This window comes from Mirounga angustirostris, unplaced genomic scaffold (assembly GCF_029215605.1).
Source record: "Mirounga angustirostris isolate CCGP_5_RB_7025 unplaced genomic scaffold, mMirAng1.0.hap1 SCAF_12, whole genome shotgun sequence".
NCBI classification, from domain to species: Eukaryota; Metazoa; Chordata; class Mammalia; order Carnivora; family Phocidae; genus Mirounga; species Mirounga angustirostris.
Genome location: NW_026991720.1, coordinates 19,556,796 through 19,577,499, shown reverse-complemented (window position 1 = coordinate 19,577,499; position 20,704 = coordinate 19,556,796). Strand labels below are relative to the sequence as shown.

The following is a 20,704-nucleotide window of genomic DNA, read 5'->3' as shown; positions in this document are numbered from 1 at the left end:
GCGATTAGGGATTAGTGTTCTTATAAAAGAGACTTCACGGAAGTCCCTAGTCTCTTCCACCACTGAGGGCACAGTATGAGGTGCTGGCCATGAACCAGGAGGACGGCCTTCCTTGGAACATGACTATGCTGGCACCTCGGTCTTGGACTCCAAGCCTCCAGAACTGTAAGAAACAAATTTCTGTTGTTTATAAGCTACCCAGTCTGTGATATTTTGTTATAGCAGCTTGAGTGGACAAATACAGGATCCAACTTCATTCTTTTGCACATGTATATCCAGTTTTCCCTGAATCATTGTTGAAGAGACTTTTCTTTTTCCATTGAATGATATTGGCACCCTTGTAGAAAATCCATTGATCATAGATATATGGATTCATTTCTGGACTCTCCATAATATTCCATTTATCTGTGTGTTTATGTAAGTGCCACACTTTTAATTACTATAGCTTTTTAGTAAATTTGAAATCAAGAAGACTCAGTTCTCCAGATTTGTTATTTTTAAAGATTGCTTTGACTATTTGGGGCTCCTTACAATTCTACATGAATTTTAGGATCAGTTTTTCCAATTTGGCAAAAAAGCCACTGGAATTTTCATAGGAATTGCATTGAGTTTGTAGATAGCTTTAGGGAGCATTGATATCTTAACTATATTGTCTTCCAATTCATGGATGCAGGATGTCTTTCCATTTATTTAGTTCTTTAATTTATTTCACCAATGTTTTGTAGCTTTCAATGTAGAAACCTCCTTGGTTAAATTTATTCCTAAGTATTTTATTCTTTTTGATGCTATTGTAAATGGAATTGTTTTGTTAAGTTTCTTTTGGATTGTTCATTGCTAGTGTACAAAAAGACTACTGATTTGTCTTGATATTGCATCCTGCAACCCTGCTGAGTTAACTTACTGGCTCTAGTCATTTTTTTAAAAAGTCTTTAGGATTTCCATATGTAAAATCATATTGTCTATAAGCAGAGATAGTTTCACTTCTTCCTTTACAATTTAGATGCCTTTTATTCTTTTTCTTGCCTAATTGCTCTGGCTAGAATTTCCAGTACTATGTTGAAGAGAAGTGGCAAAAGTGGGTGTCCTTGTCCTGTACCTGATCATAGCTGGGAAGCTTTCCGTTTTTCAGCATTGAGTATGACGTTCGCTGTGTGTTTTTAATAAATATTCTTTATCATTTTGAAGAAGTTCCCTTCCATTTCTAGTTTTCTGAGTGTTTCATTGTGAAAAGCGTGCTGGATTTTGTCAAAAGATTTTTTTCTGCATCAACTGCAATGATAATGGTTTTTTCCTACTGCTTGCATTCTTAGCCAGTAGGGCCAATTCTTTTCTCTCTGCATATAAGTTGTTTAACTTTATAGCCTGCTTTTTCTACTTATACCATGAAAATCTCATTCTCATTAAAAGCCATTAAAATTATGATTTCCAGTGGCTATATGTTATATCCTCATGTATGGATGTTCTACAATTTATTTAATACTTCTATATTGTTTCAGTAAAAGTAGTTGATGTGTTCTGTGTTTGCTACTCTACAACTCCAGAACCTCTAAATTTGCATTCTCTTCATCTCTGAAGTTCTCTAAATCTTTACTGCTACTAAGCAGTATCCTACCTTCCTGTTTCATATTTATTTTTCTTCTTGTTCCTTGATTTATGCTTTTCATACACACACTAATCTTTGTTTCTTATTTATTTCCTGTTCTGAATTAATGACTAAGCCGGTAGAGTCAAATCCAAGAAATATAAAAACCTACCAGTAAAAATATTAATAAAGCACAAGTAAAATTATTACTATGTATATTTTATTTAGCTTGGGAAAGAAAAAAATCTGCAATTTGGTCGGTTTAGCTTTTTGGTCTTTTTGTCAATTTCCAATTTGCGTGTTTTTGCAGGTATTTTTTTAGGATTATCTGGAAATACAGCCACACTGGAAGATAACTGAACTCACACATAAAACGAATGTAGAAACATTTAGTTTTAGAGAATAAGCATTTCTGTGTCTTATTTTCGCATTTTATTGAATTGTTTTTATTTATTTATTTAAAATTTTTCTTTTGTGTGTGTGTCAAGGGCTGATTTTTAAGAGATTGCAACGAGGGAGCTGCTTTGCTACCTATGAAACCCCGACGCAGTATTAAATTGTTTATTAAATCATTTGTGTTTAAAGTAAAATTTTGCTCATAGACATACCCCCCCATGTAAATACATGCCTCTATATACACTTTTTGGCATTGTAAGATAAATTTGATTAAAAACATGATAAAAATCTAAAAACAAGGAAACTGGAAAAAAAAAACAAACCCACATCAGATCAGAGTAAATACAAATCAGACAGTCATTAGGAGACTTCACCAAGTTGCTACTGGTTTAGTTTCCTGTGTAGTTTCAGGGAAGCAAACTACAATTCCCAGAGTGCTTAGAGGGCGTGCGGGACCTTGAAACTTGCTGCCTCGGTCCCGCCTCCTTACTTCAGCGATTGGACTGTCCAGTTTCACGTCTCTGAATTTCTCTTCTTCCATTGGCTACTTCCCAGAGAGGTCAATTACAGAGTTTACGTTCGCTTTGGCCCTTCTTGCCCAGCGGTTCTCCCCCCTCCGCCCGGTACCAAGATGGCGGCAGAAGCAGCTGGTGGGAAATACAGAAGCACAGTCAGCAAAAGCAAAGACCCCTCGGGGCTGCTCATCTCTGTGATCAGGTGAGGGAGGCAGGAGGCAGGGTCAGGGGACAGGGGGCAGCGGGCAGCGGCTCGACCTCCGCTTTGGAAGGGAGAAGGGTTAGCTGGGTTCCACCCTGCCGACCCCTCCCCCTTCCTCCTTGCCTCCCCCCCCAGCCCCTCCGAAGGGCCCCCGCAGTTCCCCCTTTTCCTCTGGGGTTGGGCTAGAGGGAGGAGCCCCGCCTCGCTATCTTTTCTTTGGGACCTGAGCTTTCCATTAGGTCCCTGGGCCCTAGAAGCACGCTGTTTGGGGCGTGGTAGAGAAAGCCAGGTGTGTTCATTTATTCGTACAGCGTTTATTTATGGATTGCCTTCCGCCGCGCTCACTTGGGGAAGGCGCCTTGTTTCCTGAATTTCTGGGTGTAAGGCCCTGAAGTCCGGGGACTACTGTCACGAGTTGCAGATTGTGTTCTCACACTTCGCACACCTCCAACCACCTGTGAATGGCCACAGCCTCCATCCAATACAAGAGCCTGTAGTGAGCTTGTAGAAGGGCTGTGGGTTGGAAGGCGTACAGTCGTTCTCGATTTTTGTTCTGCCTTCCTATCCCGGTCTGTTCCTTCAAAACAAAACAAATTTCGAGTTATCTTCTATGCATGTTATTTCCCCGGAATATATATGGTGGGAGTGGGAGTGGTGGACCTTTTAGGGGCTCCTTTTTTTTAAAAATGTGAAATAAAGGTGAGGGAATCCTTTCAGACATCTTTAAAGATGATACAGAAAGTGATTACAACAACCTGAATAAAATGTATTATAACACGTTTTTACGTTGTTGACATTTGAATTTCAACTCAGGTATTTTTCATAAAGTAAAACCCCGTCCTCCTGACCCCCCCCCCCATGCTAAACTTGCAGTTGAGTTCTAGGAGGGCTCCTGCAATATCTTGATGATTTGTTTAAAACCCAGCCTCAACAGTAGCTGGTAGGTAGTAGGGGCTTGAAGGTATGAATAGATGGAATTTTAAAGCAATCTACCACTCATGGACTGATAAAGACCCATCTCATGGGTGTTATTTAGGGGCCTCCAGTTTAAAGTCATGAAATCATTATTACTAAGTGGGGTTTTTTTTTTTTTTTTTTTCCTAAAGATCTAAGATGATAATTCTCTGTGTGGAAATGCTTAATAAACTTGGTAGGCCGTGCAAAGGGAACGCTGGTCTAGTGTGGACCCACATTCTTGTCACAATACAAGCAGCATAGATGATACTAAAATTCCAACTAGAATATTGGTAGCGTCCCATCTTAATCCTTTGTGGAGTTATAATACATGAATTTATTTGGATTCTTCTTTGAACTTGTTTATTTTTTCTCTTATAGTCAACATTCACTTAAACTATGTATTTAGTGCCAGTTTGTAGTATGGTGCCTGGGACTTAATACATACTTAATAAGTATTTGTTGAACAAATGAGTGGATGCCCTGAGTTTTGCAAAGACGAATCAGATGTGATGTTACCCCTGAGAGTATAGTTCACTTGAGAGATAAAATATGGAAGTAAAAACTATGACATAAGTCTAAAAACAGAGATGAGTGAAATATGGGAATCCAGAAGGAGTGGTTAAGTGGAGTGGGGGTTAGGGAAGGTATAACACATGTATATAAATGTACCATTTCAGCTGGGCACTTAATGATTCTGTAGGCTTTACCCATTTCTTTTCTGCTGTGTATCAGTTTTCCTAAATGGCTATTACATTCATTCTAAATGCCCTACATTTGAAAAAAGCATAAAAACCAAACTAAAGGGTTTTTGTTTGTTTGTTTTTGTTTTTTTGTTTTTAACTGATGCTGATTCAGAAATACATTGCCTTTGGTTGACTGTTCCTTTGTTCTTCAGGGGAACTCTCCCACTGGATGGTGTGGAATATGATTTTGTGGTCATTCACCCATCTCTTATGCCCATCTATATTACCTTCACGTATCACCATGATTTAGGCCTACACAATTTTTATGCTGAATTTTGTTGTGTATTATTGTTTTCCATTTTTCTTCCTTATTCTTGACCACCTCAGACCACTTGAATAATATTTTCATTACATCTGTTAACTAGCATGGTATAATGGAGTGTCCAGATGTGGCATCCTGGGCATGTTTAGTAAGGATAAGAGTTCATGGTTCCATATGACCTTATTTAAGACTGGATGATGTTGCTTCTCGAGTGTTAATGTTTATTTTTCGATATTTGTTTGAGTCACAGGAAAATTGTTGGGTTGGCGTGAGAGTGTTGCCAGCTCTCTCCCCTTGTTGTTTCCTCTCTGATGTGCTTTTGAACATATGCAATGGTTTAAATTTCATGAACAGTGGCAGTTAATGAGAGGAGGATGGTGGTATTACTTTGGTGTTTGGGTGGGGAGAAGCAGGGGAGAGTACTTCAGAGAATAGAATGGGGAATGTAGTTGCTAAGAGTAGATCTTAAAGGTTCTCATTACAAGAAAAAGAAATTGTAACTAGGTGAGATGGATGCTTGTTAACTAACCTTATTGTAATCATTTTGCAATATACACAATATATTAAACCATGTTGTACACCTTAAAGGACTATGGTGTTATATGTCCATTACACCCACTAAAACTGAGAGAAAAAAAGAATGGGGAATGTGTATTTCTTGTGAGTAAATTGTTCTGTCACTCTGAAGTTGCCTCTTTGTCTCTCTGTTCAGTTTGTATTCTTTGTGTTACCCCTTCTTGCAACATTGTATTCCTGATTCTTAATTCCTCATGTAAAACTTGGATTAACTCCTCTTCTCCTTAACCTCTTTTCAGATTCTCTCTCACAGACCAAAGCTTTCCTGAACCCATTTTAGGCTCATGTTTATAAATTCTGAGCTTCCTTGAAGATATATCTGATACATGCCAGTTCTCTTTTCTGTTTCCTTGGACCTGTCATTTAAGTGACTTGTCAGTGATAATCTTTTGAAAAGTTTGATTAGTTTAGCTTTATTTATCTTCTTATATCACTGAGCTGTTGCTTTCTTTTTTGAATAGTGAATATTAAAAATACTCCTTTGGTTCTTTTGCTCAGATACGTTAAAAAAGTCATTTTGGGGTGCCTGGGTGGCTCAGTTGGTTAAGGTCCGACTCTTGGTTTCGGCTCAGGTTGTGATCTCGTTGTGAGTCTAAGCTCAGTGGGGAATCTGCTTGAGATTCTCTCTCCTCCCGCTGGTGTGCACATGCATGCATGCGTGCTCTCTCCCTCTCTCTCTCAAATAAATAAATAAATAAATCTTTTTAAAAAAGTCATTTCTATACCTTATTATGTGCTAGCATAACACATCATATATATTTAAAGCTATTTCTGTAACTTGAAACAGCATTTATTGTTAGTCATCTTTTAACACCGAGTGAGAAAACAACAGGTGGATAAGGATTCAACCTAAGGACAGAGTCTGTATAACCGTGGGGACTAGCCATATCTCGTCACTCTTTCCAGCTGTGGTACCAAATAGTTAAATAACGACTATTTTGCTAGTGTGATTGTCCATCACTCTCAAGAATTTAAAAATCAAAACAGTTTCAAGAAATGTTGTTGTATAGTAGTGAAAATGTTACATTTGGTTGATGGGTGTTTAAGTACCTGGAGACTCATAAATGAAATTCTTAGCCATTTAAAAAGTATTGAATAAAAATATTTCCGGACAATCAGATGTTTCAAAGGGTGGACTCCTGGGGTATTGCGGAAGAGGTCCTCACGCTGGGAAGTGGGGTTTTGATGAGGAGATGGACAGTGCTTGCGACCAAGTCTGTCGGAGGCCACTGCTAACTGCTTTTGGTTTGAAGTCTCGCCACTGGCCCTTTAAAAGAACTAATTGGGTGGACAGAGTTTCGATCACCTGCTGATGTAAATTTGGACAGTTTTACACATGTGCGTGCACACACACAGCATTTTCCTACTTTTCTATTGATTTTTCCCCTCCCTAACCTTTTGTCTGGTGTGAAATCGGAGCAGGCAGCCTTTCTAAATGAGGAATAAGCAAGATGGCATTTTGGAGATGCTGTTTTATTTTTGTGAGTTCTTGTCAGATTTTTAATTGGGAAATGTGTCTACCACTTACTGTTAGGTGATTTGCTTTCCAATTAAATGTTGACTCTCTTCTCTTTATAAGTTGGCCTTTAATAGACCATTTAATTGGGAAGACAAACTTTGGCTGTGACTTTAGGCGACCTTATTGAAACCTCAGAGTAGAGCTTTTGTAGACAGACTCTGGCTACAGATGTCACGGAGGTTTGAAGGCGGTTGAAGGCTCACGTTTTCATCAACTTTCATGTCTTCACAGAAGTTGGAATTTCAAAAACTTAGAAAATCCTTTATTGTAGACACCTGTTAAATTCCCTTCTTCCTCAGAGAGTGTTTTGGTCAGCCCCATATTTAATTCAAAGCAGGCTTTGTTGAAGCGTTCCAGGCTTTGATCAGGGCTTTGAACAAAGAGCTTTGAGGTCCATGACACAGTTTGTGGCAGAAAGGAACATGGTCACTCTGTTTGGAGGAGAGTCCCGGAAGTTGTGTTAGGCGGTTAGTGTTGTTTCCAGTAACACCTCTTCTCTTCATCTGAGCCTGTCTCATTATGGTTTTTCGGGTTTCCAGTTCTCTCTTTGTACCCTGAGGCATCTTGGCACTGGGAATGCAGTACTGTTTGAAAATGACTGCCAGGCTGTCTGGAGACTAAACACTTTTTCTTCTCGAAGTCCTAGGACATCTGACAACCTATGTGGATAGAAGGGGCAAAATAATTCCCCCTTTCTTCCTGCTAAACATGAAGAATTAGTATCATGGGAATCCATGTTTTAGTTTCTAACCCCATGTGTAATTTTTAACATTGGGATTTCCTGAAGGCTTTGAGGCAGAGAGGTGTGTTGTTGGGTGATAGGTCAGGTTTTTTTCAAGCCACTACTTACAGTGGATAGGTATGGTCACAGTGTTTGGTGGGAGTTGAGGTATAGTTAGTAGAAGCTTACTGGATTGTGTTACTCAGTTGTTTCAGACCACTGTGTCTAGTCCCTCCTTTGTAAAGTGGGATAATAATATGATCTATGGTTTGGGGGGGAAATTAAGATATATAGGAGGGGCTAACACAGTTTGGCATAGAGAACACACATAGGTGTTCATTTCTTCCTTTTCAGGATCTGCTGCTTCTCTGGTTAGAAACTTGATTGTAATGTTCACCAGATAGCACCCAGGATATGATGTTAATTTTCTGTCAGAAATATCCTTTCCAGTTTGGCTTGAATGTTTGATTCCAGTTGTCAGAATGTTCACGTTGTAACCAAGAAACCTCGTGCAGCTGAATTAAGATGGTAATTAATGATAATTTGAGAGTCAGCCACAGAAGCTAGATTTAAATATATGTATGCTTACGTGTGCATGTAAAACATAAAATATAAACAAAGTATAAAACATTTATTAGGTTGAAGACAGAAAGTTTATAAACCAGCAAATTGAAAGGCCTTGGATCTCTTGGCCTACATAACCCTTTTTGCCATTAAAATCACACATATAATTTTTAAAAGTTAGTTATATGTTTAGAAAATTCAAGTATTTCAAGAGGAACAAAATAAAAAATGAAGACTTTTCACCCTGTTCATCTCCTTCCTGACGTGCTTTTGGTTCCTTGAGAGAAATAGAAAACTGTATTAAAGTATGTGTGAATATATAATCTCTAAACCAGATATATATTCTTTAATATTTAATATAACTTACGAATTTATATACATTTAAGGAAGATTCATTAAAATTATATTATATATTCTTTAAACAAATGGGAACATACTATGTATATTTTTGACCCTTTGTTCATTTGATTGTTTTTCTTTATTTTGGAGATCTTTTCTAGCAGCACATACTGATCTATCTCAATCTTTTTAGTGGCTATGTGGCATTCTGTCATGTGGATACACCATAATCTAATTAATTGGTGGTCCTTCTCCCACCCCTTTTATAACAAACACTTAAGTTTTTTTTTAAATCTTCTGTTAAAACAAAGTGAGTGTTCATATACATCGGGGAGTAGACCTGTGGTGTAAAATCATGGCAGTGACAGGGGAATAGCTGCATCTGAGTATCTTCACATTTTGTATTTTGACAGTCAAAATGTCCTCCAGAAAGATGGTCATTTTCGCTCCCTCAAGTGGTGTATTCGCTCACCTGTTTTCCCAAGCCCTGGCCAGAAACTGGATGTTTTTGATGATTGTCTTTATTAAGTCAGTTGTGAGTAAGAGGAGAGTATTTGTCTCCCTGTCACTTAGTTGTGTATTATAGCTGGATGTATGTAGATATATGCGTGTTGCAAATCTTTTCTCCCAGTCTGTGGCTTGTCTTATTCTCTTGACAGAGTCTTTCCCAGAGCAGAAGTTTGTCATATTAATGAAGTCCCACTCATCAGTGATTTCTGTCATGGGTCATATCTTTGGCGTTGTAATCTAAAAAGTCTGTGCCATATCCAAGATCACCTAAATTTTCTTCAGTGGTAACTTCTGGGAGTTTCATATTTTGTCTTGTACTTAGGACTGTTATCCAGTTCAAGTTAATTTTTGTGAAGGCTATACGATCTGTGTCTAGATTCATTTCTTTGCAGGTGGATGTTCAGTTGTCCCAGCACCATTTATGGAAAAGATGACCTCTATTCTCCATTGTTGGACATATGTGGGCTCTTCAACAACATTCCATGTGTTTTGTTCTCTTCCTGTGCACACTTGTCATTGCAGCTTCCCCATTTTTGTATCACAAAAACTTGTTAAAAAAGTCATAAAAAAGACACAAGTCCAACAAACTCATTTCCCAAATATTACCTATTTTCCTTTTTAAGGTTTTTGTGTGGATCTTGTCTAGGTACATACAGAAGTTTAGTAGTTGTAATTATAACAAACAACATGTTTTTAGCATAACAAAATATTTTCATGTTGCTATATACTCTTTGGAGTTACATAAATATTTTTTAAGTGGGGGAATTAAAAAATATAGAAAATTACAGAGAAGAAAATATAAACTCTCATATTCTCACCCAGAATTAAACACTGTTAATAACTTTGCTTCCAGTTTTTTAAAAAAGTAACTGTACTGTTATAAAAATAATACACATTCATTATAAAGAATTCAAACAATGGAAATGCTTAAAGATGGGATTATTCCAAATTTTATCTTTTGTAAGTTATTGTCATTGATATTAGCTGAACCTAATTCCAGACGTTGCTGTGTCTCTCTTCTGTGTGTGTATGTACGAAATGTTGGATGGATAGATAGAAATTTTTTTATTTCAAACAAAAAAATATTTTTTAAATAAATATAGGAGCTTACTCTATGTGCTAACTTATTTTTAAGTAATCTCTACCCCCCAGTGTAGGGCTCGAACTCACAACCCCAAGATCAAGAGTTGCATGCTCTACTGACTGACCTAGCCAGGCTGTATATGCTAACTTATGTGCTGACTTTATTTGTTTCCCTTTTTGAGGTATACATACGTAAAGTGCATATATATTAAGTATATGGCTTGATCCCACATCAGGATAGAGACCAACACTTACAGCATCCCTGTCCTTTTTTTTCCAGTTCATTTTTCTGTGCAAGGGTATCCTGTTGTTCCAACACCATTCATTAAACAGATTATGCTTGCTTCGCTGAATTTCTTTTGCATATCTGTCAAAAATCAGTTGACCGATGTGCGTCTGTTTCTTGATTCTCTATTTCACTCATCTGTTTACCTTGATCACATTACCACACAGTCTTGATTATTGTTTTTATAAGTCTTGAAGACAGTGTGTGCTCTCCATCTGTACCCTACTTTTTAAAAGTTATTTTGAATGGGGTGCTGGGGTCGCTCAGTTGGTTGAGTGTCTGACTCTTGATTTTGGCTCAGGTCTTGATCTCAGGGTTGTGAGTTCAGGCCCTACATTGGGCTCCATGGAGCCTACTTAAAAAAACAAAAGTTATTTTGGCTGTTCTAGGTCCTTTGCATTCCCACATCAATTTTATTTTATGTTATTTTATTTATTTTCCCGTATCAGTTTTTGAATTTTTCAGTTTCTGTGGTAAAACCTTCTGGGATTTTGGTTGGGATTGCATTGAATGTACAGATTAATATGGGAGAATTGACATCTTAGCCCTATTGAGTCTTTTTATCCCTGAACAGGTGTATCTCTTAATTCAATTCTTTAATTTTTCTTGGCAATTTTAAAAATAGATTTCAGTGTGTAAATCTTACATATTATTGGTCAGATTTATCGAAGTACTTTAATCACTTCAAGTCCCACATCTTACTGAATGCTGATGTTTTTCCCCCAGTCTATTATTACCATGTCTTCAAATTCATTAATCTTTTCTGCAATTCCCAATCTGTTGTTAATCCTATGTAATGTAATTTTTATTAGATTGTGGTTTTGAGCTCTAGTTTGCTTTGGGTCCTTTAAGAAAAAATCTTTAATAGCTCTCCTTGCACCTTCAGTCTTTCCTATAGCTTCTTGGACTATGAAATACAGATATAATAATTTTCATGTTCTTGTTTACTAATTTTGTCTTGTGTCATTTTTGGATTTAGTGTCAGTTGATTAATATCTGTTCCCCCTTTTTTACATGCCTTACATACGTTTTGGATACTAGATATTGTGAATTTTACCTTATTGGATACTGATAGCAGATACTTTGTTTTCTTGTAAATATTCCTGAATTTTGTTCTAGGATTTGTTAAGTTACTTGGAAACTGTGGTCCTTTCAGGCCTTATTTTAAATTTTGCTCATGGGGGCAGAGCCACATTTGGTGTAGGGCCAATTTTGTTTCCCTACTATGGCAAAATCCTTTTGAGTACTCCACCCCAATGCTGTGTGAACCATGAGATTTCCCCCTCCGGCTGTGAGTTCAGGTAATTATGCCCCTAATCCTTACTGGTGGTTCTTTTCGTGGCCTTGAGTAGTTTTCTCTCAGGCACACGCTGATGATAGTGTGCTGAAGCTTGAAGGGAGCCCTTCTCCAGGTCTCCAGAGTGCTCTGTAGTTCTCTTTCCTCTCCTTCACCTGCCCTGCAAACTCTAACTGCCTTAATGTTTAAGGTTTCAAAATCTTTTTTTTTTGGGGGGGGGGGGTTGTTTTTACGTTCAGATGCTAGGACAAATCTAGTCCCAGTTATTTCATCAAGACCAGAAGCGGAAGTCTGTCAGTGCTTCATATTTTGAAAAATATCTTTAAAGATTCATTTCCATTGGTCAGATTTCATCAGTTGCATATGCGCAGAAGGAAGAATAAGGTAATCAGATGTGCTGTATAAAGGTACAGCATGAGGTATCTCGTCCCTAGTGACCTTTCTGATTTTGCGGAGTATTTAATTAAACAGTTAAACACTTCCACTTCATATAGTATTTTTCTGGGAACTTTTCCTTCAGAACTCCTAGAAGTGCTTTGGAACTATTTTGCATCTGTTTATGTATTTCTTTATTTTTAAAAATATCGTTTTTGTTTGTTTGCCAATGATAGTATTGTTCACTGTAGCCCGAGCTCTCGTAGAGCTGGTAATTGGTTTTCTTTGGGCGGCACAGCATTTAGATTATTTTTGTTGGTGGTGGTTTTGTTTTGCTTTTTTGTTTTTGCTTGCATTTGGAGGTTTCCAGTCTGTGCTTGCATTTTTCAGTTTGCAGTGGTGAGCCCTGCTCCCTCTGGTCTTCTCCTCTGCCGCTACTTACATTTTTAACTGCTTTCAAGCCGTGAAATGAGTTCTGGTCTTTTTAGTAGCCAGTCCTTTATGTGTTGGGAATTTCGCCTTGAAAAACACGGAAACTCACCATTTAACAGGAAAGTTCTTGTGCACCATTTGACATGGGAGGGAAACTTAATATTTTAAGTTACTTACAACCTTTTCTGACCATTTATTTAAAAAAATTTTTATAAAGCCCTTGCAAAAAATAAAGTGGCATATAATTCAAAAAGGGTTTTTCCATTTAAAATTTGGTGCCTATCATTGTGCTAAACATGGGAGACATCATTTTATACTTAAAATACTACTTGAGAGCTTGCTAGAAATGTAGAATCTTAAAAAAGGGTTGGGGGGGCAGACTCAGTCACCACCTGGCTCACCTGAGCAGAATCTGCAGTTTAACAGGATTACCAGGTGATTTGAATGCAAGTTAGAGTTTGAGTAGCCCTTAGGACATAATTTAGTTGGAGAAATAAACCAATTAGCATTAACTTTTTAAAGCTGAGATAATGGCTGTTTTTACAAAATATTCTTAATTTAAGTAACAAAACAAATGAATAAAGAAAAAGACTTAACTATAGAGAACAGGTGGTTGCCAGAGCCCAAGTGGATGGGGGGGATGTGTGAAATAGGTGATGGGGATTAAGAGCACACTTACTGTGATGAGCACTGAGTCATGTATAGAGTGGTTGAATCACTGTATTGGACACCTGAAACCGATATAACACTATAAATTATACTGGCATTAAGACTATTTTCTTTTAAGAGGTACATAGTGAAATGTATGCTGATAAAAATATCATGTCTAGTATTTGCTTCAAAATAACTGGGGGTGTATGTTCAAGTTAGGGTATAGATGAAACAAGATTGGGTAGTGTTGATAATTGTTGAAGCTGGGTTATTTGAGGAGTCTCAGTTTTTGCACGTGTTTGAAAATTGCCGTGAAAATGTACATGTGTGTTTATGGACTGGGGAGAGGGAAGGGGGTGGTAATTACAAGGGTCTATAGATGAATAAATCTAAGAAATACTACATAATCTTCACGTCTTGTCACCCAGCTTCTGCCTTTCCTCCCAGGGCACCTGGCACACGAACATATTAAAGTCTCCTGGATGTCTGCAGTTAAGAAACTTATGCTTCAATTTGTGTGGGATCCAGAATTTCCAAGATAACCTAGTACCATGCAACAGCTACCAATGTCTTCTAAAATGGGATTTCTGAGGCACTTACTGGAAACTCCACATTAGGAAGTAGCCGACACCTTTAAAATGACCAAATGCCATAATGTGTTGTAGTAACTAAAACATTCCCCTGGAGATGAAAAATAAGATCACTCTGGAGAAGGCTTTAAGGAGGATGTGGAGCTTCAGGTGGAAGTGGGAAAAGAGGTAGTCTCAGTTAAGGAAGAGTAGGGGGTAGAGTTTAAATTGTCAATCTGTCAATCCTGGCCTCAGTTTTATGCTGTAGTGAGGCTGATTTTACTTAATTTTAGATGATGGCCTTCTCTGTTGGTTACAAGACTTAGAGCTTTTGGTCCCCAGAAGTATTTTGTATGACTGAGTTAATTGAAATACTGAAAAGCTGCATGTGTTGGGTGTAGTAATTGGCCCTAAGTGCTGTCTGAAGCAAGACACCAGTGAATTTTCAATTGACTTTAAAGCAGAAATTGTTTACTGTCACTTGATATTAAATGAATCTTTGTATTGAATTAAAGGATGTTGTTTTTATGCATCAGAAAAGTTTTTCAGAGGGACTTGTCATCATGAATTGTCATCAGTTGGGACAGGATTATCTTGTATTTTGTGGGATCTAATAAGGCATAATTAAGAAACAAGCAGTCGCAGTGTATAATTGAATATAATAAAATCGGATTAAAAAGTGTAATGTAGATTCGGTTATGCTTTGAGTGAAGCCATGTCTTAGGTGATTATATAGTGATACACATCTCAAACATTTAATGTGTGATTTTTTTTCCATGCAAACTTAGAATTATGAGGGTCTCTTTTTTTTATAATTCATTGGAAGCATTTGTAGATGAATCATCATATACAAAGTGCTCTGCTTAGTAGACTAGGTTTTGACGACCCTTCTCAACTTGTTAGTGTTTATATTCTTGGTGATCTCTTTTCCTTCTCCTTAGTGTGGATTTGCGCTCATAACTAGAACTGTCTTTTTTAAATTTTTTTTTTATTTGAGTGAGAATGTGCAGGCAGGTACACATGCACATGAGCAGGACGGGGGTGGGGTGGGGTGGGGCGGGGGCAGACTCCCCGCTGAGCAGGGAGTCAGCACCCTGGGATCATGACCTGAGCCAAAGGTAGACCCATAACTGACTGAGCCACTCACGTGCCCCTAGACCTGTCTTTAGTTCTGCTTCTGACATGTTCCTGTCAGGCATTTCTTAGGTTGGCTGTTTCACGCTTTAAAGGAAAAGAAAATCTGACTCTCACACTTTGGAAATAAGGGCTAAGTAGATCTAATAGTGTAATCTGAAAGCAGTTTGGTAAAGAAAATGGATTCACGTTTTCAAGAATCATGTATGCTCTAGACTTTTTGTTTCTGTGTTGGCATCAGTAACGAAAAGGAATATTCTAGAGAGCTCAATAAGCTAAGAGTTTTGGTTTTTTTTAAAAATATTTTATTTATTTGAGAGAGAGAGAGAGAGAGCACATGAGCAGAGGGAGAAACAGGCTCCCTGCTGAGCAGGGAGCCCGATGCGGGACTCGATCCCAGGACCCTGAGATCATGACCTGAGCCGAAGGCAGACGCTTAACCAACTGAGCCACCCAGGCGCCCCAATAAGCTAATAGTTTTTTTCCTACTTGGAGTGATGGTCTGAAACTAGTTAACCCTTTTGTATTTGGGCTTAAAAATACTCAATTTTTGCCTTATGATAACATGTTAGAATATTTTGTAAATAAAGATGACCCCTTGTCTGATGCTCTTTCCATTATGTGACTAAAAAAATTCATTAGAATTGCCCTAAACGAGAGAAGGTGGTACTGGTTGGGAGGTTCAGGTGCCTGATGAGTAAAAATGCAGGGGCTTGGGGACCTCAGGTTTCTGTAAGAGGCCTATTTTGAGTATTTCCCAGAAAGGATATCGCTGAGATTTGATTCCTACTGTAGATTGAGCTTTGTAGAGCTGTTAGTTTCCTGATAAGTGATTTTTGGATATGTGGGACCTTACTTAGTTTTTCTGGGTTGTTTGAAGGGATTTACATTAATTGTTTTGTTAATCTTTATTATTCCTGGAGGAGAGGTCACTGGATACCAACAAGGAATGCCCTTAGTAGGCAATTAAGCGTATTAACTGTTTTCAGATAGCATGACTTAATGCTAATTGTTCTGCAGGTGTCACCAAAATTCAGGTGTATTACATTAAATATTTCTTACAGCAGGTTAATTAGTTATCTGAGGCTGTATTAGGCAGTTAATTCTTGAGGATTTGCTGAGAATCTGTGTTGCTCTGGCTAAGGGGCGTGACCAATAACATCTGCCTTGAGATTTTAGCCAAGCAAAATAATACTGCCTGTGTTTTATAGGGTGGTGTGTAAGTCTGCTTGAGCTGCCATAACAAAACCACAGGTTGGGTGGCTTAAACAGAAATCTATTTTCTCACCGTTCTGGAGGCTAGAAGTCTAAGATCAAGGTACCAGTCAGGGTTGGTTTCTGGCAAGGCCTCTCTTCTTGGCTTGTAGATGGCCACCTTCTTGCTGTGTCCTCAAATGGCCTTTCCTCTGTGTGTGGAGAGAAAGGGCTCTTTTGTGTCTCTTTCTCTGCTTCTAAGGACAGCAATTGTATCTCGTATGACCTCCTTTAGAGACCCTAATCTCCAAATAGTGACACTGGGGCTTAGTGCTTCAAAATAAATTTGGTGGTGGTAGGAGGGTGTGTCTCAATTAGTCTAGAACAGGTGGTACTCCGGAGACTCTTATTACTTTGTGAAAATACCCTAAAATCCTTTCAGAGTGACAGTCTGTTATTACCTATAGGTGATCCTGAGGCTCAGGCTAGAGCCCTGGACAGGTCGTTAATTTTTCACAATTGGTTGGCAACCTTTCTACGTGCTTTCCTGGCTTATGATATTTGACAGTCCCCTGCTGACCCTCTAATACCAAATACTTGTATTGTCGATGCTCTTCAAAGAATTGCTGTCTGGTCAGCTTGAACTATCAAAGGGCTTGCTGAGAAGAGGGAATTAATGAAACATGATTTGATCCATTTCATTCTATACTTTCCCCAAATTCCATTCTTAGATTAAAATGGGTCATTGGAAAGCTTCATGCTTGGACTATGTTCAGAGTCACAGTCTCTTGGTCTGAGTTGTGTTTTAGTGTTCTGTTCTGGAAGGAACTTAAATGACCATGTAAAATTTATTGTTTTTAGAAGGTGGTTGAGGACCTTGTTCACTATATTGTATATTGTCTTCCTTATTTTTTTAAGTGAAAGATTTCTTTTAGAATTTAGGAGTAGCTTAAAGTTTGTTTCCTCAACAGAGGAATTGGAATCCATCTTTTTTTTTTTTTTTAAAGATTTTATTTATTTATTTGAGAGAGAGAGTCAGAGAGAGAGAGAGAGCACAAGAGGGAGGAGCAGGAGAGGGAGAAGCAGACTCCCCACCGAGCAGGGAGCCCGATGTGGGACTCGATCCAGGGACTCCAGGATCATGACCTGAGCCGAAGGCAGTCGCTTAACCAACTGAGCCACCCAGGCGCCCCAAGGAATCCATCTTTTTGATAATGAGAATGATTTAACTGGCTACATTTCCCTTTTTGCATGGCTAGGAACCTCACAGTTAGATTGAGGGCTCATTTCCTATCAACTGTTTGCCCACATGCCCTGCATACCTGTGTTCTACATTTGTATGGCATCATTTTGTCCTGTATCTCCTTAACTAGTTTCACTTTCTCATTTGTATTACCTTCATTTTTGTACAAATGGTCTCCGATCTTTTTTAGAAAGAGGTTGGATAGATATAAAATGGAACTTGAAATATTGTTGAATATTTGCCATTCAGTATTCATTATTAAATACTGGTTGAAAGCTGTCATTCTTTTTTTTTTTTTTTTAAGTTTTTATTTATTTTTCTTTTATTTCTCTCTACCCAGCGTGGGGTTCGAACTCACTACCCCAGATCAAGAGTTGCATGCTCTTCCTACGGAGCCAGCCAGGTGCCCTGAAAGCTCTTATTCTTTTTGCCTGGGTGTTAACCCCCAGGTGGCATCAAAGAACATTTACAGTAAAAGTCCACAAAGCTGTACCTGATCTGGCTTCCAGCTTCTTACCTGATCCCCTCTCTTCACTGTCCCCTCTCTTGCTTCTCTGAAGCCACATTGACTTCCTTGCCATTCCTTGTACTTTGAACAAGCCAAACATACCCTGCTTCAGGGCCTGTGCATCTTCTGTTCTTTCTGGAATCTGCTTCCCAGATAGTGCCGCCTCTCTCCCCTTCATTTTCTAGAAAGCTCTGTTCAAATGCCATCTTTATCTGAGCGGTTTTCTCTGGTCTCCTTTTGTTGTATACTCCCCCTCGTCCTCCCTGATTTCTGTTTTTTTCCATTACTGTTTCTTCCTGGCCTGCATGTATTGTATGTTTCTCTTGTATTTCCTGCTTCCCCCACTGGGATGTAAGCTTCTTGAGGGGAGGGATTGCTTTAATCCTGGCTGTATCTCTAGCTGCTTAGAACCTGCCTGCCAAGTACTAGGTGTCTAATAACTATTTGTTGAATGACTAAATGAACTCAGTAGGGTTGCTTATTGGTTATTTGTCCTTTCCTAGGTATTTTGGAACAGGCATTGCTTTGTGTGAGATAATTTAGTAGCATTTGTTTCTTAAGGCAAAGGACTGCCCTCCGTGACCTCTTCGGAGCCTGCATCTTGCTGCTGCTCATTATCTAGCTTTTCCTGAGCACTTTTAATGTGCCAGGCACCGTTAAGAATATAACGAGAAGGCCTGACCTCAATTCGTGAGTAAAGACCTTCAGGAACTTTCAAATGGGGGTAGGCTTTGGGCTAACAATATTGTGATTCACAGATGGTTCCTAATAATGTGTCAGCCCACACATCGATGGCACTTTGTATTTTACCAGGCACATTCACATACGTTGCCAGTCGCGACCACCTGGTGAGGCAGGTACTCTTACTATCTTGTCTGGTTGGCCAGGAAAGAAACAGACGCAGAAGCTAAGTGACTTGCCCAAGGTTAAAGAGCTGAAAGTGGCAAACACCTCATGGTTGACACATATGATGAGAGGAGTCAGAAACGTATTCCAAATTGGCAGTGTTTTCGACTCGTGTTCTTTTTGCGTCCTCTCATTTGGTCTTTGAAGGTTATGGTTTCTCTTGAGGGATGGGTTACCTTTGGGGTGGCTAACCTTATTTTCATAGCTGTTTTTTTTTTTTTTTTTTATTTGATCTTACTTTTGTCTTTTTAAAGAGTAATATTGACTTCTGTGTGCTTTCCCCCTGTCTGGACTCCATTGCTCTATTCAGTCCAAAGTGAAGGCAGAATTGCTCCATAGAAGGAGTAAGTGATGGTGACTAGTTATTTTCCTTTCAAAACACTTGACCGGCTAGACTGAAATACAGAAGCTGGTATAAAAAAGGGAAAGTGGTAAGTTCAGTTTCAGATCTGCATTTACTTACCTCGGGTTTAATGCTTGTGAGTAAGGCTCGCTTGGAGCTGCTGGCTATGAATTCACTAGAACCATATAGCATGCGTGCCTACTAGGTGCTGTTAACAGTAGCCTAACATGTGCACCATGGTCCTTTTAGCCCATTAGGTAAATAAATTCCTTCCTGGGGATTAATTCGTCATGGTTAAAGATGTAATTCATCATGCAAAATGCCAGAGCTGCCTTAGTGAAAAATTTTGGGTGATCCAGAAATGTCTCTGTGTCTGGCTTAACTAGAATTTAGTGCATATTTTTATGTTCCTCCGTGAACTTGGCAATAGTTTTTAAATCTTAATGGTTTCGAGATAGGAATGGAGAAAAAAATCTAAACGATTCAGTAACATAAATGCATTTTGGGGTGGCAACTTCAGATCGTTTCTCCTGTGCTCGAGGCTTTCAGTTCATGCTTCTTGTCCAGACTCAAGACTCTTAGAGCACTTAGCAGCTTTTTTAGTACTGTCTACATCTCTACCCATCCACTCTTCTCATCACATGTGAGCTGTAGCTTGATCAGGAGCTGAAGGCACAAGAAGTAGGAGTTCATAACATGCATAGTGGAAAAGGCATGGGCTTTGAAGTCAAGTATACGTAGCTTCAAGTCCAGGTCCCGTGTTAGCTGTGTGTGTGGGTGAAAGTTAACTTACCTCTTTATTCCTCTGACTCCATCTCAGCAGACTTTCTGAGGATTATCTGAGATTATGTGTGCAAAAGAACCACTGCATTCCCTGGCATATAATGGACACTAACTAGTATCTTGTGCTTCACTTTCATTCTCCCTTTCTCAAATGTAGGACCCAAGGATGCATGTACATTTCTGTATTTAGTTTGAAAATTTCCCAATAGATGAGTGAGAGCTGGCTTGTCAGCACTTACTGTCCGGGGGATCTTGGATAATTTTTTTGGAGTTGGTATTTACAAAAATGCGATGTAGTTTTAGACCTGATTATTAAAAATATAGTGCCTGTACTATAGGATATAAAAATCTCTTCCTGTTTGGACTGGTCAGACCATGTGAGGAGTGTGTTGTGTTCAGTTCTAGTACTACACAGGTTAGGTAAGCTTTTAAGGGCCACACTGCTCATGTTTGAGGCCTGGCTCTGCTACTTAAAAGTTCTGTGCCTCTAATACACAACTCTGTTTCCTATCTGTAATAAGGGAGGTAATAAAGGTACCTACCTCCTAGGGTTGTTGTCAGGAATAAATGAATTATTAGGCATAAACCACTTAGATTAACGTCGGGCAAACAGTAAGTTCTATGTGAGTGTTAGCTGTTTTGGAAGGGACTTCAGAGGAAATCCACAAGGATGGTGGGCCGTGTGGGAGCCATGTTGTGGGAGAAACAATTGAAGCAGTTAGAGATGTTTAACCTGAGAAAGAAGTACTGAAAGCCCTTTACCATTTAAAGAGAAATTGTATGGAAGAAGGGATAGACTCATGTAACCGAAAAAGGGTGCAACTTGGATCAATGGGTAGAAATTATAAAGAGCCTGATTTTATTTTAATGAAAGGCTTTGTAACAAGGAGAGCTGTTCAAAATTGCAGTGAATGGCTTTTCGAACTAATGAGCTTTCCATCTCACAGAGGCTTATTAGAAGGCTGGGGAGAGGTTCCTGACCTGGCTGGCGAGGTGAGCTAGATGACAGGTGTT

At 38.7% G+C, this 20,704-nt stretch overlaps 1 protein-coding gene across 3 annotated transcripts in view; it reads left to right on the top strand.

The window, feature by feature from the left end:
- Positions 1-2,549: 2,549 nt before the first annotated feature.
- The window catches only part of EXOC4 (exocyst complex component 4), a 738,469-nt gene continuing 720,314 nt past the window's right edge, over positions 2,550-20,704 (top strand). For all 3 annotated transcript variants that reach the window (XM_045864245.3, XM_064574933.1, XM_064574934.1), the window contains exon 1: positions 2,550-2,695. In XM_045864245.3, the coding sequence (XP_045720201.3) occupies positions 2,610-2,695 (86 nt within the window). In that variant the 5' untranslated portion in view covers positions 2,550-2,609. The remainder of the gene's footprint in view (positions 2,696-20,704) is intronic.